The sequence below is a fragment of the Prionailurus viverrinus genome, chromosome B3 (genome assembly GCF_022837055.1).
Source record: "Prionailurus viverrinus isolate Anna chromosome B3, UM_Priviv_1.0, whole genome shotgun sequence".
NCBI lineage: Eukaryota > Metazoa > Chordata > Mammalia > Carnivora > Felidae > Prionailurus > Prionailurus viverrinus.
Window position 1 is genome coordinate 140,169,214 of NC_062566.1, and position 17,057 is coordinate 140,186,270.

The 17,057-nt window shown below is 42.3% G+C and overlaps 1 protein-coding gene across 5 annotated transcripts in view; it reads left to right on the forward strand.

Annotated features, from left to right (window-relative positions):
• RCOR1 (REST corepressor 1) overlaps positions 1-17,057 on the forward strand; it is a 129,108-nt gene that overhangs the window by 8,273 nt on the left and 103,778 nt on the right. The window contains exon 3 of one of the 5 annotated variants that reach the window (XM_047862112.1): positions 2,427-2,475. The exons of the other annotated variants lie outside the window; for them this stretch is intronic. Within the exon in view, the coding sequence (XP_047718068.1) occupies positions 2,427-2,475 (49 nt within the window). The remainder of the gene's footprint in view (positions 1-2,426; positions 2,476-17,057) is intronic. 5 annotated transcript variants of the gene reach the window in all.

Genomic DNA, 17,057 nt, shown 5'->3' on the forward strand with positions numbered 1-17,057 from the left:
AATGGGTATGGTGCTACATTGATCTGTCTAATGGATTTGCCACTAATTGAAAGGGAATGGGTGAGTGTGCGGATGGGGAGGTAAAACTCGTCATCACTAACAGAAAACCTCCAAAGGAATGATCTGTCAGTGCCAGGTCAAGACAGTGCTTACTGTGTGTCAGTCTGGTTTGAACACTTAGTATTTATTGTTTTAATGTTTATTTTTTTTAATGTTTGTTTGTTTTTGAGAGATAGAGCGTGAGCAGGGAAGGGGCAGAGAGGGAGACACAGAATCTGAAGCAGGCTCTAGGCTCTGACTGTCAGCACAGAGCCCAACACGGGGCTTGAACCCACGAACCGTGAAATCATGACCTGAGCCGAAGTCAGATGCTCAACCAACTGAGCCACTCAGTTGCCCTGAACGCTTAGTATTTATTAAATAATTTTAAATATGACAGTCACAACAATCATATAAGGTAACGTTATTATTCCCATTTTCCAGATGAGGAAACAGAGGCTTTTTGTTCTGGTTCAACCTAATAACTTGCCCAAGGTAGTGCATTCATTCTAAGATGCCCTTAGTTGTAAGATGCACCATTACTTACTTATTTTTCTTTTTTGTTTTGGTGTTTTGTTTGTTTATTTATTTATTTACATCCGAGTTAGTTAGCATATTGTGCAATAATGATTTCAGGAGTAGATTCCAGTGATTCATCCCCTATTGTAACACCCAGTGCTCATCCCTACAAGCGTCTTCCTCAATGCCCCTGACCCATTTAGCCCATCCCCCTTCCACAACCCCTCCAGTAACCCTCTGTTCTCTGTCTTTAAGAGTCTCTTATGTTTTGTCCCCCTCCTTGTTTTTGTATTATTTTTGCTTCCCTTCCCTTATGTTCATCTGTTTTGCATCTCAAAGACTTCATATGAGTGAAGTCATATGGTATTTGTCTTTCTCTAATTTCGCTTAGCGTAATAGCTTCCAGTTCCATCCACGTAGTTGCAGATGGCAAGATTTCCTTCTTTATGATTGCCAAGTAATACTCCCTTGTATATATATACCACATCTTCTTTATCCATTCATGCATCGATGGACATTTGGGCTCTTTCCATACTTTGGCTATTGTCGATAGGGCTGCTATAAACATGGGGGTGCGTGTGCCCCTTCGAAACAGCACAGCTGTATGCCTTGGATAAATACCTAGTAGTGCAACTGCTGGGCCGTAGGGTAGTTCTGTTTTTAATGCAACATCATTTTATATATCACTAAGAAAGGAAAAACTCCAAGATACCATTCATTGTTAAGTTGGAGTCAGATTTCAACCTACTGTATTTCAGGGAGAGTCAGCCAGAAATCCTTTTTAAGAAAAACACTTAGGGGCATCTGAGTGGCTCAGTCGGTTAAATGTCTTACTCTTTTTTAAATTTTTTTTTACAACGTTTATTCATTTTTGGGACAGAGAGATACAGAGCATGAACGGGCGAGGGGCAGAGAGAGAGGGAGACACAGATTCGGAAACAGGCTCCAGGCTCTGAGCCATCAGCCCAGAGCCTGACGCGGGGCTCGAACTCACGGACCGCAAGATCGTGACCTGGCTGAAGTCGGACGCTTAACCGACTGCGCCACCCAGGCGCCCCTTAAATGTCTTACTCTTGACCTCAGCTCAGGTCATGATCTCAGCGTGCTCAGTTCAGGCCCTACATTGGGTTCCGCATTGGGCTCCGTGCTTAAAATACTTAAAAACAAACATTTAAAGATAGAAGTAGTGCTTTATTGGATCAGTTGGTTGGTTGTTTCCATGTGCTCCCAGGTGTTCTGGAGTTTTATGTTTATGGTTGCCAGAATCTGCTTCGTGCCCAATTATATTCCTCTTCTTCCTGGCAGTGAAAACACAGATTGGTTTGGTTGATTGGCGCAGATTGGAGTGAGTTGCTTTGCTACTGCATGTATGTTGAAATAGTCTTCAGAGCTTAAAATACAATTACAGGGGTTTTTGGAGGGGAGTGATTTCTTAAGATTATATGATTTAAGGTTATAATGGATAATGTTAGTTTAGCCACCCTTCAGTTTAACAGATATGAGAGTAACATTTAAATATCAACTATCCCGTCTCCACCCCCAGTCCCACCCAATATATTTTTTTACAGGTTCACATTGAACTTGAGCTGTGGAATAAATTTAAGAACCATGTCTTGAATAAGGTGTGAGATGATAAATTAAAATATCTGAGAGAGTATTTTTAAAAAACCCTTGATTTCACCCGTACCAACTATCTGGTTAGTATTGTTCAGCAACTAATCCCTTCCTTGTGTATTATTACCGTCCTCCTTCCCCTATGCAAAAACAAACAAACAAACAAACAAAAAACCCTAAACCAAACTAACCCTGTCCCCCCTCCATCCAAGGTATATATTTCTTGGTGCTACTAGTTTTGTTCTATTTTTCAGAGACCAGAGTATAAAGAAAATTGCAAGCCTTTTCCTGATCGACTCAAACGTGAGCTGTGCCATGTTTGATTTTATCATAGTGTAATTTAATTAAGGACTAGTTTTTGTCTGCCTAGAACCTCAAGGCTTCCTTTGTACTTAAACTGAGGGCACTTAGGTGAGTCTTTGCTCCTAAAGGTGAACTGTGCTATTCTTCAGTTTCATCTAGTGGCCAGGAAAGACTGCTTGATGGCCTGTGTCTGAAAAGGTAAATTAAAATTTTGGGGTTACCTAAACATTAACGTTGACCTGAACTAAGGGTATTTCTGTGCTGTGTTACGCACACACACGTGCACCCCTCTCACAGAAGGTTACGTGCCTTTACCTCTGCTGGCGTGGGGCTCGTTCTGCTCCAGAATTAGCGTGGACGCAGAAGGTAGGGATAGCAGAGTAGGGGGAGTAGTTAGTGTGGTCTTAATACTGTAGAGTTTTCTGGGAGCTTCTGCTTTGATAGAGGGCAGCGGCATAGTTCTTTGAGCCACCAGTTCAGGTTTAAATACTTTAAGGCTCGGGGTCCTTGGGTGGCTCAGTCCTTTGAGTGTCCGACTCTTGATTTTAGATCGGGTCGTCATCTCAGGATTCGTTGCATTGAGCTCTGTGTCAGGCTCTGCACAGGGTGTGGAGCCTTCTTGGGATTCTCTCTCTCTCTCTCTCTCTCTCTCTCTCTCTCTCTCTCTCTCTCTGCCCCTCTCCCGCTCATGTTCTCTCTCTCAAAATAAACAGATAAACTTAAAAAATTTTTTTAAGGCTCATCTTCTGCTAACTTGTCACAGGTGGATGTGGTTCTGAGTTTAGTACGAACATGTTCTTGGTGTGGCTGATGTTCCTTGAATAGGCATTTTGTAATGCACAGTTAATAACTAAGCAGCAGGCTCAGTCATTTAAGAAATGGAAACCCAAGGAAAAATGAATTTTTAGATTACATGTAGAAGCTGATTTTCCCTATTTTTTGTGCTCTCGTTATAATGAATTTATGTAAATTAGAGGTGCACATCTTGCTTAAATACATTAATTTTTTTTGGTTTGTTTTAAGTTTTATTTGTTTAGGTAATCTCCACACCCAACATGGGGTTTGAACTCATGACCCTGAGATCAAGAGTCATATACTCTTGATCTCCTGAGCCAGCCAGGCACCTCCCAATTTTTTTATCAAGGTGAGATTCACATAACATATACAATTAACCATTTTATCTTATTATTTTTTAATGTTTATTTTTGAGGGAGAGAGAGTGCCAGCAGAAGAGGGGTAGAGAGAGAGAGAGACAGAATCTGAAGCAGGCTCCAGGCTCCATGCTGTCAGCACAGAGCCTGATGCAGAGCTAAATTCAAGAACTGTGAGATCATGACCTGAGCCAAAGTTGGACACTTAACTAACTGAGCCACCCAGGCACCCCTAAAATTAACTGTTTTAAAGCGAACGATTTATTGGCCTTTAGTACATTCACATTGTTGTGCAACCACCACCCCATCTAGTTCCAAAATACCCCTAAAAGGAAATGTCATCCCCGTTAGGGAGTTACTTCTCATTCCCCACTGTCCCCAGTCCCTCATACATTGCTGGCAGGATACAGAGGGTCACCTAATCCTTCCTGTGGTGGAGAGTGGGGGGATTAAAGGAACCAGGAAGTTTTAGGTGAAATGCTCCTTTGAGCCAAGCTTTAAAAAATAGTTTTGTGGTTTTTTTTTTAATTTTTTTTTTTCCAACGTTTGTTTATTTTTGGGACAGAGAGAGACAGAGCATGAATGGGGGAGGGGCAGAGAGAGAGGGAGACACAGAATCGGAAACAGGCTCCAGGCTCTGAGCCATCAGCCTAGAACCTGACGTGGGGCTCGAACTCACGGACCGCGAGATCGTGACCTGGCTGAAGTCGGACGCTTAACCGACTGTGCCACCCAGGCGCCCCTAAAAAATAGTTTTTTTAAGGGCACCTGGGTGGCTCAGTCACTTAAGCATCTGACTCTTGATCTCTGCTCAGGTCATGATCTCACAGTTCATGAGTTTGAGCTCCACACTGTTAGTGTGGAGCTTGCTTGAGATTCTCTCTCTCCCTCTTTCTCTGTCCTTCTTCTTGTGTGCTCTCTCTCTCTCTCAGAATAAAAAAAAAAAAAAAAAGTTTTTTTCAGGGGTGCCTGGCTGGCTTAGTTGGTAGAGCATGTGCTTGATCTTGGGGTCATGAGTTTGAGTCCCACATTGGGCATAGAGCCTACTTAAAAAAAGAAAGGTTTTCAGTGTTTATAATTTTATGGTTTTTATTAATTTAAAAATTAATAATATATGTAAGCTATAAATATTAAATTATTTTGAAAATTCTAATCTTAAAAATTTCAGTATAGATTTTCTTTTTGTCTTGAGCTGCCCAATAATGGAGCCACTACTATATGAAAATATTTAAATTTAAATTTATTGGGGCACCTGGGTGGACTTCAGCCAGGTCACGATCTCGCAGTCCGTGAGTTCGAGCCCCGCGTCAGGCTCTGGGCTGATGGCTCAGAGCCTGGAGCCTGTTTCCGATTCTGTGTCTCCCTCTCTCTCTGCCCCTCCCCCGTTCATGCTCTGTCTCTCTCTGTCCCAAAAATAAATAAAAACGTTAAAAAAAAAAAAGTTTAAATTTATTAAATTTAGATAAGGGACTCCTGGATGGCTCAGTTGATAGATCATGTGACTCTTGATTTTGGGGTCATGAATTCAAGCCCCACGTTAGGCACAGAGATTACTTAAAAAAAACAAACAACCTAAATAAAATAAAAAATTCTGTTCTGTCACACTAGCCACAATTCAAGTGCTCTATAGCACTGTGTACTTACTGGCTGCCGTATTGGATAGTGCAGAACAGAACATTTCTGTTACTCCAGGAAATTCTATGGGACAGCATTGATCTAGAGATTCTGATGAAATGAAAGTTTTGTTTTTAATTTTTATGATTGGTTCAGAAATTTTGCCTCTTTAATCAAGGTGCATAGTGAGATGGGATGGCTGTGTACTCAGTTCTTTTAGCTGGGTATCTGTTGTTGTTTTAAAGTTTATTTATTTATTTTGAGAGAGAGGGAGAGAGGATCTCAAGCAGGCTCCGCACCGTCAGCGCGAACTCGAATCCATGAACTGGCAAGATCGTGTCGGGAACCAAAACGAAGAGTCGGTTGGTTAAGCGACTAAGCCACCCAGGTGGCCCTGGGTAGTTGTTTAATGTTACTGTTAAGGCGTTCACGATGAGGTTCCTTGAGAACACAAGTGGAAATGGAAAGCTTAGGAGAGCTTTATTTTTTGAGGTGATTATTTGGTACCTAATTAAACCAGAAAGATGATTAAGATGCATGGCTATATTGAAGATAAATATAGGACTTAAAAAACCAACAGTATTGAGGGCTCAACCTTGTCTTGAAAGATTAGGTTCCTAAAAACAGCCTTATTGAGGCATAATTGACATAAAATTAACTACGTATTTAAAGTGTACAGCCCCGTGTATGATAGGCTAATTGAAGTCCCCCTGCTTACTGAATCTGTTTGTCTTTTTTTGTTTCATTTTGGATAGTTTCTATTGCTATGTCTTTATTTTTTTAATGCTTATTTATTTGAGAGAGGAAGAGAGTGCACTCAAGCAGGGGAGGAGCAGAGAGAGAGGGAGAGAGAATCCCAAGCAGGCTCCTTGCTGTCAGCACAGAGTCTGTCTCTGGGCTCGAACTAATGAACCACGAGATCACGACCTGAGCCGAAATCTAGAGTCACACTCAACCAACTGAGCTACTCAGGCGTCCCTGTGCTGTGTCTTTAAGTTCTCTGTTCATTTACAGTGTATGATCTGCCCTTAATCCCATCCAGAATTTTTCATCTCAGACATTATAGGTTTCATACCTTAGAAGTTTGATTTGGGTCTTTAAAAAATATATATATAGTTCATGTTTCTGCTTAACATAGTCTTTCCTCTAATATCTTAGACACATTGAAATACAGTTGTAATTGTTCTAATGCTTTTGTCTCTGAATTCTATCATCTGCGTCATTTCTGGGTTGGTTTTGATTGATTGATTTTCTCCTCATTATGGGTTGCCTTTTCCTGCTGCTTTGCTTGTCTGGTAGTTTTTAATTTGGATGCCAGACATTATGAATTTTACTTTGATGGATGCTGGATATTTTTGTATTCCTATAAATATTCTTGAGCATTTTTTCTGGGACATGGTTAAGTTCCTTAGAAATAGTTTGTTCATTTCAGATCTTCAAGCTTTGGTAGGCGGCATCGGAGCAGCATTTCATCCAGGGCTAATTATTTGCCCCCACGGAGTCAAAACTCTCGTGCGTGCTCCACTGACAGTCCGTGAATTCCGAGGTTTTCTACTCTGGCTTTTGGGAGCCCGCACTGTTCTTGGCCCTATGTGAGCTTCGTGGATCGTTCCCTTTTATCGTTTTGGGTGGTTCTTCATCCACAGGCTTCAAGAATTTTCTTCCGATGTGTGGTGACGTGCTGTCAGTGCCGTGCCCACTACCCGCGGGGCCCTCTGCAGACCTCGGGCAGGCGCAGCAGTTGTGCACAGCCTTCTCGCTTCTCTGACGTTCTTCCCCCCGAACTCAGGCCTGCCTTGGCTTCCCTGACCCCAGCCTGTCCCCTCAACTCAGAGAGACTGCCTGACTAGTCCTGAGTTCCCTCTCCCTAAGCTGCCAGCTGGAAACTCTTTGGTTGTAGGACTTACTGCTTTGTGCTCTCTCAGGGTTCACTGTACTATGTTGCTTGGTGTCCAGTGCCTTGAAAACTTGCTTCATGTAGTGGTCCGGTTTTCAGTTGTTCGAGACAACAGGGTAAATCTGGTTCATGTCACTCTACTTTTGACAAAAGGCTAGATTTTTTTAAAAGGTGTAAGCAGAGGGGCACCTGGCTTGCTCAGTTGGTAGAGCACGTACGTGACTCTTGACGTCAATCGTGAGTTTGAGTCCCACGTTCGACGTAGAGCTCACTAAAAAAGATACATATATATAAATGGTAACCAGATGAATTGGTTATATTCCCCCTCCCCTTTTTTTTAAAGTTTATTTATTTAATCTCTATACCCAGTGAGGGGCTCGAACTCATGACCCCGGAGATCAAGAGTCACACGTTCTTCCAACCCAGTGAGCCAGTGCCCCGGTTATATCCCCTTTTTGTTAGAAAACATTAATACTTGTTTTATATGTTTTGCCCCTAACCTATTTGGTTTCTTCTTGATGTTGTTACGGCTTTTAAACTTTTAAATTTGGGATTTATGTTCATGGAAACATCAAGTAATGGTAATGAATAATAAATGTAATAATAAAGAATAATGATGCTTTTAGAAACCATAATACCAAACTTTGTGTTTTTATAAAGCCACTATTCATTTCAGTATTCGTGATAAAGTGCTTCATCCGGTCTGCCTGTTCATTGACACTTGATGATTCTAGCCCACAATTTTCCAAAGGCAGATAATTTTTTTGAATTCACTCTTCTTTAAAAAATAAATTCTTTAGGGGGCGCCTGGGTGGCTCAGTCGGTTGAGCATCCCACTTCAGCTCAGGTCATGGTCTCGCAGTTTGTGGGTTCGAGCCCCGCGTCGGGCTCCGTGCTGACAGCTTGGAGCCTGGAGCCTGCTTCGGATTCTGTGTCTCCCTCTCTTTCTCCCCTGCTCATGTTCTCTCAAAAATAAATAAATGTTAAAAAGAGTGAATTATTTAAAACTTATTACTTGTAGTATTTCTGAGAGAAGTATAATTGAGGAACTATCTCATTCTTGGACTGTCTTGGACCCAACTGCATCTTGCTGGAATGTAGTAAAAAGAATATTTGTGTGCGTTCCTTTTGAAACACAGAATTCCTATTGTCTTCTAGTCATTTTCAGCTAAATGTCTTTTAGATTTTTGAACATCTGGTGCATTTGTATGCCATATATTGATACTACGCTAAATTAGAGTTTTATGGATCAACGCGCGAACTGTCATTTGGAGTAGTTGCTTGGTGTTCTGCTTGCTTGGCAACAGGTCAGTTGCCATGGCGCCGCCATTTTTTACAGCGTTGTTAATGCAGCGAGGAGTTGGGGGGCAGGGGTGCGGGCCCCTCACCCTGTTAAAGTAGGGTATGAACTGGGATCGCCGAGCTTTTATTTAGTTTCGCACATTAAGTTTCTGGGTAACGTTTTAAGAGTTTTATTGCTATAAAAAAGGTTTTAAAGCCCCACTTTCTGCCTTACTAAGAACAAGTAGCGAAAGCAGAGGGCAAGTGTTGATGCCAGTGACTTGAAGCGTGGGTCCCACAAACTTTGATGCAGTTGAGACAAAGCTAATAATCGTGAGGCGTTCTAGAAGCAGGCTTTTACCTCAGACGTGCTCGTTGGTTGACTGTGTTGAGTTGTGAAGGAAACAAACCAAGAACATGTATCAAATTGGAATTACACTGTGGAAAAGTAAGAGGAGGTACGATTACGTGTTTTAGTTTTACCTTTTTAGGAGCATAATTACGACCCTTTGGACACGTCTGTTACCTTGTTTTTCACACATTCCACTTTTGTACTTGCTTTTAGGGACTCGTGGGAGAAAGTGATGGACTGCTACACTTTTGCTGGTCTGAGAACACTGAAGTTTTCTCTCAGAGAATATTACACATAATTTTCCTAAATATTAGTAACTTTGCTTTTTTTGCTAATGAAAAACTTAAACATGAAAAAAAAAGTATTAATGAATCCTGTATGTTCAGCAAACAGATTTAATAATTGTAAGGTTTTTGCCATATTAAAAGCATTCTTTTAATGCTCATTTATTTTTGAGAGAGAGAGATAGAGTGTGAGCGGGGGATGGGCAGAGAGAGAGGGAGACACAGAATCCAGAACAGGCTCCAGGCTCTGAGCTGTCAGCACAGAGCCCGACGTGGGGCTCGAACACATGAACTGTGAGATGATGATCTGAGCCAAAGTCGGATGCTTAACTGACTGAACCACCCAGGAGCCCCTGCCCTGTTTTGTTAATCAAAAAGTTTTTATGGCTGAAGTTGAATAAATTTGCTTTTAAGTGGTATTTGCATATTATAGAATATGAAGTTGTATATTAGACTTAATTATTTATTGACTGTCTACTATTTTTCACGGTCACAAAATGCCTGGTCTGCTATGATAAAGCCATGTGATAGAGGTACATCTGTGCTCTGCAAGCCTTTGGTCGGTGGGACGAGGTGATGTGGTTGAAATGGGGTGTGGAATGAGAGGCTCTCCCGACCCTTAAGCTCGGTCTGGAAGGGCAGATGCAGGGACGAGGGAGCCACATACTTAACGTGGAGTCCTGCGGGCAGAGAGGGCTTTTGCGGGGAGTCATGAGTAATTTGATACAGATGAAACTCACAGACGTAATTGGGAAAGTGGCGGACGGTGAGACCGGACAGGTAGGTGTATGCCAAATCACAAGGGCCTGTGTGCCAAGCTAAGGAATTTATTTCATTTTGCAATAATAGGTTTATTAAGATGTAATTCACATACCATAAAATTCACTCTTTTAAGCTACAGTTTGGTTTTAGTATATTCAGAGTTTTGCAACCAGTACCACTATCTTTTAAAAAAAATTTTTTTTAAACATTTATTCATTTTTGAGAGACAGAGAGAGACAGAGCATGAGTGGGGGAGGGTCAGAGAGAGCGGAGGTCACAGATTCCAAAGCAGGCTCCAGGCTCCGAGCTGTCAGTACAGAGCCTGACATGGGGCCCGAACTCATGAACCACGAGATCATGACCTGAGCCGAAGTTGGATGCTTAACCGATTGAGCCACCCAGGCGCCCCCCATTACCACTATCTTAATTTCATTTTCATTATCCCGAAAGAAACCCCGTACTTAGTATCAGTCATTCCCTATTTGGAATTTATTTTAAATGTTGCTTAAATAATTTTTTTTTAATGTTTATTTTTGAAAGAGAGAGAGGGAGAGAGAGCGTGAGCAGGGAGGGGCAGAGAGAGACACACACACACACAGAATCAGAAGCAGGCTCCAGGCTCTGAGCTGTCAGCACAGAGCCCGACGCAGGGCTCGAACTCACAAACCGTGAGATCACGACCTGAAATGAAGTCGGACACTTCATCGACTGAGCCACCCAGGCGCCCTTATTTTAAATGTTGTTTAGATAATTGTCAAAAATCATTAAAGACTGATGTCTCTTTGATATGTATAAAATATACTTTCCTTAATGTTTGTATTGTGGAAGCAGAAATGCAATATTTTTGTGAAATAATGCATGTTGTATTGACCATGAAATAAATTTATTTATTTATTTATTTATTTATTTATTTATGTTTTTAAAGTTTATTTTGAGAGAGAAAGAAAGAGCGCACAGTGGGGTAGGGGCAGAGAGAGAAAGAGGGAGAGGGAGAGAGGGAGAATCCCAAGCTATGGGGGGCTTGAATTTACGAGCTGCAGGATTATGACCTGAGCTGAAGTCAGACACCTGGCCGACTGAGCCACCCAGGTGCCTCATCATTCAGAAACTTTTAAATGAGCCTCTGCTCTTTTTCTAGATACTCGTCTAGGCACTGTGACCAAACTTGACATCTTAGCCCTCATGGAACTAAGTTGTAGTGAGGGAAGGAAATGAGGACGGATTTGAAAGCTCTTCGACTGTTAGAATAGACGGGTTTTTATGGTAGATTAGATGTAGGGAACAAGGAGGCCACAATAACTTCTGGACTTCTGGCTTGGGTGACTTGATGATTGATGGTGCCATTCACTAAGATGGGGTTTTGAGATTGAGATCCCTGCACATAATTTAGGCAACACTGGGGCGCCCGGGTGGCTCAGTCGGTTGAGCGTCCGACTTCGGGCTCAGGTCATGATCTTGCAGTTTGTGAGTTTGAGCCCTGCGTCCGGCTCTGTGCTGACAGCTCAGAGCCTGGAGCCTCCTTCACAGAGGAAGATTCTGTGTCTTCCTCTCCCTGCCCTCCCCCCTCCCCACCCCCCATCAAAAATAAAATAAACATTAAAAAAATTAAATAATTCAGGCAACATTTATTGAGAATTGTTATGGACTCTTTTCCTGTCTCTCCCCTAAGTTAGGTCCACCTTGTGTCTTCCCCTGTGTGTACCTTGTGACTTACCTCCATTATAGACCGTCTCTGTCTTTATTAGCTCTCATTTCTTCTCCGCTGCTCATTGAAGATGGGAATCGCCTGTATCATTTTTGTATCCCTCCCACAGACCATCTATACTGGTTTACAGAACATAATTCTCATTGCCTCCCCTGCTGCTGGCCTCCCATAAGCTGCCATCATCTGTAACTCGAATCACTGCCGTAGCCTTCTAGTAAGTCTCCTGCTTCTAGATATTAAAATGTAAGTCAGTGTGTTTCTCTGCCATTTAAAACCTCACAGTGGTCCACATTTCAGGTGGCCTTGTAGGACCTACTCAGTCTGGTCTGGCACCACTACTATGACTTTATCTCTTTTGCTTCTCTCCAATCTTTGCTCAGATGTTACCATCTCCGTGAGGCCTGTCTTGATCTACCTGCCTCCCTCTTCATGAGTGTGTTATCTCTAAAATATGACTTACAGACAGTCTAGTACATACTGTATGATTACAACTCTGTGACAGTTCTAGAAAAGGCAAAACTGTGGAGACAGTAAAAAGATCACTGGTTACCATAGAGTAGGAGGAGAGAAGATTAAGCAGAGCACAGGACTTTTAGGACAGTGAATCCACACCGTATGATACCGTGATGATGGGTACATTTCATTATACATTTCTCTAAACCCATAGAATGTACACCAAAAGTGGACGTGAAGGTAAAATGTGAACTTTGTGTGATTATGGTGTGTCACTGTAGGTTCATCCGTGGTAACCAGTATAACACTGGCGGGGGATGCTGATAATGGGGAAGGCTGTGCATGTGTGGGAGCAGGTGTATGTGGGAAATCTCTGTACTTTGCTCCCAATTCTGTTGTAAACCTAAAACTGCTCTAAAAAAAAGTAAAGTCTTTAAGTATAAAAACAGCAGCAACAAAAACCTAATCACAAAGATCACCATTAAATAAAATATTTATTCTTTAGTATAATTAAATCTCCACTAAACTATTTGAAACAGTTGGTTTGTTTGAATCAGGATTCAGACATGAGCCACATGTTGCAGTTTTAAAAAATAGCTTTTTTGAGGCACAACTCACATTCAGTAAACTCATATTTAGAGTGTTTTATAAAATGTTTATTTATTTTGAGAGAGAGCACTCGCATGCGTGAGTGGGGTAGAGGGAGGGAGGGAGGGAGGGAGGGAGGGAGGGAGGGAGAGAGAGAGAGAGAGAGAGAGAGAGAGAGAGAGAGAGAGAGAGAGAATCCCACGCAGGCTCCCTGCTCAGTGCGGAGCCCGATGCAGGGCCCCATCTCATGGCTGTGAGATCGTGACCTGAGCTGAAATCAAGAGTCAGATGTTTAGCCAACTGAGTTACCTGGGAGCCCTGATTAGCTTGGCATATGCGTACACCTGTGAAATCACACTGAAGATACGGATTATATCTATCATTTCCAAAAGTTTCCTCAGGCCCCTTTGTAATCCCTCTTACCTGCCCCTCCTTCAGGCAACCACTGATCTTCTTCACTGGAGATCAGCTTGCATTTTCTGGAGTTTTAAAGAAGTGGAATCTTAAATTGTTCCATTTTGTCTGACTTCTTTCATTCAGCATAATTATTTTGAGATTCATCTGCATTTTGCATGTATCAATTATTTTTATTCCTGAGTAGCATTACATTTTATGGATACGCTATATTTTTTTTATCCACTCACCTTTTTTTTAATATAATTTATTGTCAAACTGGCTTCCATACAATGCCCAGTGCTCATCACAAGTGCCCTCCTCGGTGCCCATCACCCATTTCCCCCCCCCCCCCCCCCCCCCCCCCCGGTCAACCCTGTTTGTTCTCAGTATTTAAGAGTTTCTTGCAGTTTGCCTCCCTCCCTCTCTGGTTGTAACTTCTTCCCCCCGCCCCCCCATGGTCTCCTATTAAGTTTCTCAAGATCCACATATGAGTGAAAACATACGATATCTGTCTTTATCTGACTGACTTCACTCAGCGTAATACCTTCTAGTTCCGTCCACGTTGCTGCAAATGGCATGACTTAATTCTTTCTCATTGCCAAGTAGTATTCCATTGTGTATATAAGCCACATCTTCTTTATCCATTCATCAGTTGGTGGACATTTAGCCTCTTTCCATAATTAGGATATTGTTGAAAGTGCTGCTATAAATGTTGGGGTACACGTGCCCCTATGCATCAGCACTGCTGTATCCCTTGGGTAAATTCCTAGTAGTGCTATTGCTGGGTCGTAGGGTAGTTCTATTTTTAATTTTTTGAGGAACCTCCACACTGTTTTCCAGAGTGGCTGCACCGGTTTGCATTCCCACTGACAGTGCAAGAGGGTTCCCGTTTCTCTACATCCTTCCCAGCATCTGTTGTTGCGTGAATTAATTTTAGCCATCCTGACCTGTGTGAGATGTTATCTCAGTGTGGCTTTGATTTGTATTTCCCTGATGATGAGTGATGTTTTTTCATGTGTCTGTTGGTCATCTGGATGTCTCCTTTGGAAATGCATCTATTCATGTCTTCTGCCCATTTCTTCACTGGATTCTTTGTTTTTCGGGTGTTGAGTTTGATAAGATCCTTATAGATTTTGAATACTAACCCTTTATCCGTTATGTCATTTACAGATGTCTTTGCCCGTTCGGCCGGCTTCCTGTTGATTTTGTTGATTGTTTCCTTTGCAGTGCAGAAGCTTTTTATCTTGATGAGGTCCCAATCGTTCATTTTTGCTTTTAATTCCCTTGCCTTTGGAGATGTGTCGAGCAAGAAATTGCTGCAGCTGAGGTCAAAGAGGTTGTTGCCTGCTTTCTCCTCTAGGGTTTTGATGCTTTCCTGTCTCACATTTAGGTCTTTCATCCATTTTGAGTTTATTTTTGTGTATGGTGTAAGAAAGTGGTCTAGTTTCATTCTTCCACATGTTGCCATCCAGTTCTCAGCACCATTTGCTAAAGAGACTGTCTTTTTTCCATTTGATGCCCTTTCCTGCTTTGTCAAAGATTAGTTGGTCTCCACTCACCTCTTGATGAACGTTGGGGTTATTTCTGTTGTTTGGCTATGACAGGACTGCTATGAATATTCAGGTACAAGTCTGTGTGTGAACAATATATTTCTTTTTCTCTTGGGTAAAAGACTCAGGAATGGAATCATATAGTAGTTGTATGTTTAATTTTTTAAGAAACTGCAAACTTTTTCAAGTGGTTTTACAATTTTACATGTCCGCCAACAGTGTATAAGAGTTGCAGTTGCTCGGGACGCCCCGGGGGCTCAGGCAGTTAAGCGTCTGACTTCGGCTTAGGTCATGATATCATGGTTCGTGAGTTCAAGCCCTGCATCGGGCTCTGTGCTGACAGTGCGGAGCCTGCTTGGGATTCTCTCTCCCTCCCTCCCTCCCTCCCTCCCTCCCTCCCTCCCTCCTTCCCTCTGTCTCTTTCTCTCTCTCTCTCTCTCTGCTCCTACCCCACTTGCGTGCTCTTTCTCAAAAGTAAATAAGTAAACTTAAAAAAAAACCTAAAAATCATATACACATATATGTATATATACATACACACAGTATATAAAAAGAATTTCAGTTGCTCTGCAACCTTCCTAACAGTTGGTATGGTCAGTCTTTTTTTAATTTGACATTCTAATATGTGTGTAGTGGTATTTTGTTTTAACTTCTGTTTCTCAAGTGACAAGCGATACTGAGTTTTGGTTTTTTATCTGCTTATTTGCCATCCCCTTATCTTCTTTGGTAAAATACTATTCAGCCCCGTGATCTGGAAACTCTTCAGAGTAGTAAGTTGAGACTGTTGGAGCATTCATCTCTCTTGTTTCCCACCCTCAAGGATCACCTGATCATCAGGTTCTTCATCACCTGACGGCCATTGTCTGGAAGATCATTGTTTCATGTATATATATATATATATTTTTTAATTTATTTTTTTTAATGTTTATTATTTATTTTGAGAGAGAGCAGAAGGGGCAGAGAGAGAGAATCCCAGGCAGGCTCTGTGCCATTAGCACAGAGGCAGATGCGGGGCTCGATCTCATGAACCGTGAGATCATGACCTGAGCTGAAATCAAGAGTTGGGCGCTCACCTGACTGAACCACCCTGGTGCCCCTGTTTGTTCTTTGGGATGTTTCAAGGAGGAGGGTCGATCTGGTCTCTGTTACTCCATCTTGGCCTAAAGCATGCACGCTGAGTTTTAATGTATAGATTTCTCCCCTTTTTTTTTTGTTTTTTCTTTGTAATTAAGTTGTGGAAAACCATTGGATTGTCTGGTGGAAAGAGTCCCTCATTCTGGATTTGCCGATTGCATCCCCTGGCTGTTTTTATCATGTTCCTTTGTCCTCTGTATTTTCTGTAAACTGGTAGTTAGATTTAGAAGATTGATTTTTTTTTATTAAAATTACTTTTGTCAGGAATAATTTCATAGGAGCTGTTTTGATCATCCTGTATTTTTTTAATGTTTATGTTTGAGAGAGAGCATGCATGCTCATGGTGGGAGGGGCAGAGAGAGAGAGGGAGACAGGATCCCAAGCAGGCTCTGCGCTGACAGCAGAGAGCCTGATGCGGGACTCTAACCCACCAACTGTGAGATCGTGACCTGAGCTGAAATTGGGCATGTAACCGGCCGAGCCACCTACGAGCCCTGCGCATCCTAGTTAAAATGGAAACTTCCGCTGTACTCCAGGCCTCTTCATCCTGCTCTCCTCTTTCTTATTTTCGTAACACCTTCTAACATGCTATAAATGTACATATTTGTTTAATGTCTATTCTAAAATATAAACTCCACGAAGGCACGGGTTTTCGTTTTGTAACCCCCTTGCTTTGTATCCAGACCGCTATATCCCCAGAGTGTAGAACGTTGTTTAGCACATAGTCGGTACAAAATAAAATCTCTTGAATAAGTGAATGAAATACAAAGGCATAGAACTGGTAAACTGCCCATCCTTCGCTACGGTCCGCAGAAAAGTAACACTTGGTTTGGTTAGATTAATTGTGTTTAACAACATTATTAAAACTTGGGGACAGTCCTCTGGGTTTGGGGCAGTTAGAAACTCCAGAGGTGGATTTCGGAGGACGGCTGTGTCACTGGCTCTGTGTCTTCCTCTGAGAAAGCCTCTGTTTGGTAGCTGCCAGAGACGGATTGGCTCTTTACAATCTTAGCCCAAACCTAGCAGCCTTTTTCAAGCAGAAACGCAGAGCAGTGAACGCTTCGGGTGAGGCTGCCCTCTGCCAGACCACACGTGTCGCCAGATGCCAGGAGGAAGCCCAGGAACGTAGCCATTCCCGTCAGGATCCCCACACCCCTCCTTTCCCTCAGCACACCTAGCTCCTCCATCACCCTCTGCCTTGGGACCATCAGGATTAATCTCATCATGTGCTCCCCTCCTGCCCCCACCACTTTTTTTCTTTTTGTGTGTGTGATCAGTCACCCACAAGGCCAGAATTATTGGGTCATCCTCCCATTATGTGGATTCTAATCTCCAAGACTCTACCCGCATTGTTTCTTCTGATCCTATCTCCCACCTCTGACCTTCTCTTGACGTCTTTACACCGAGCCTTCTGA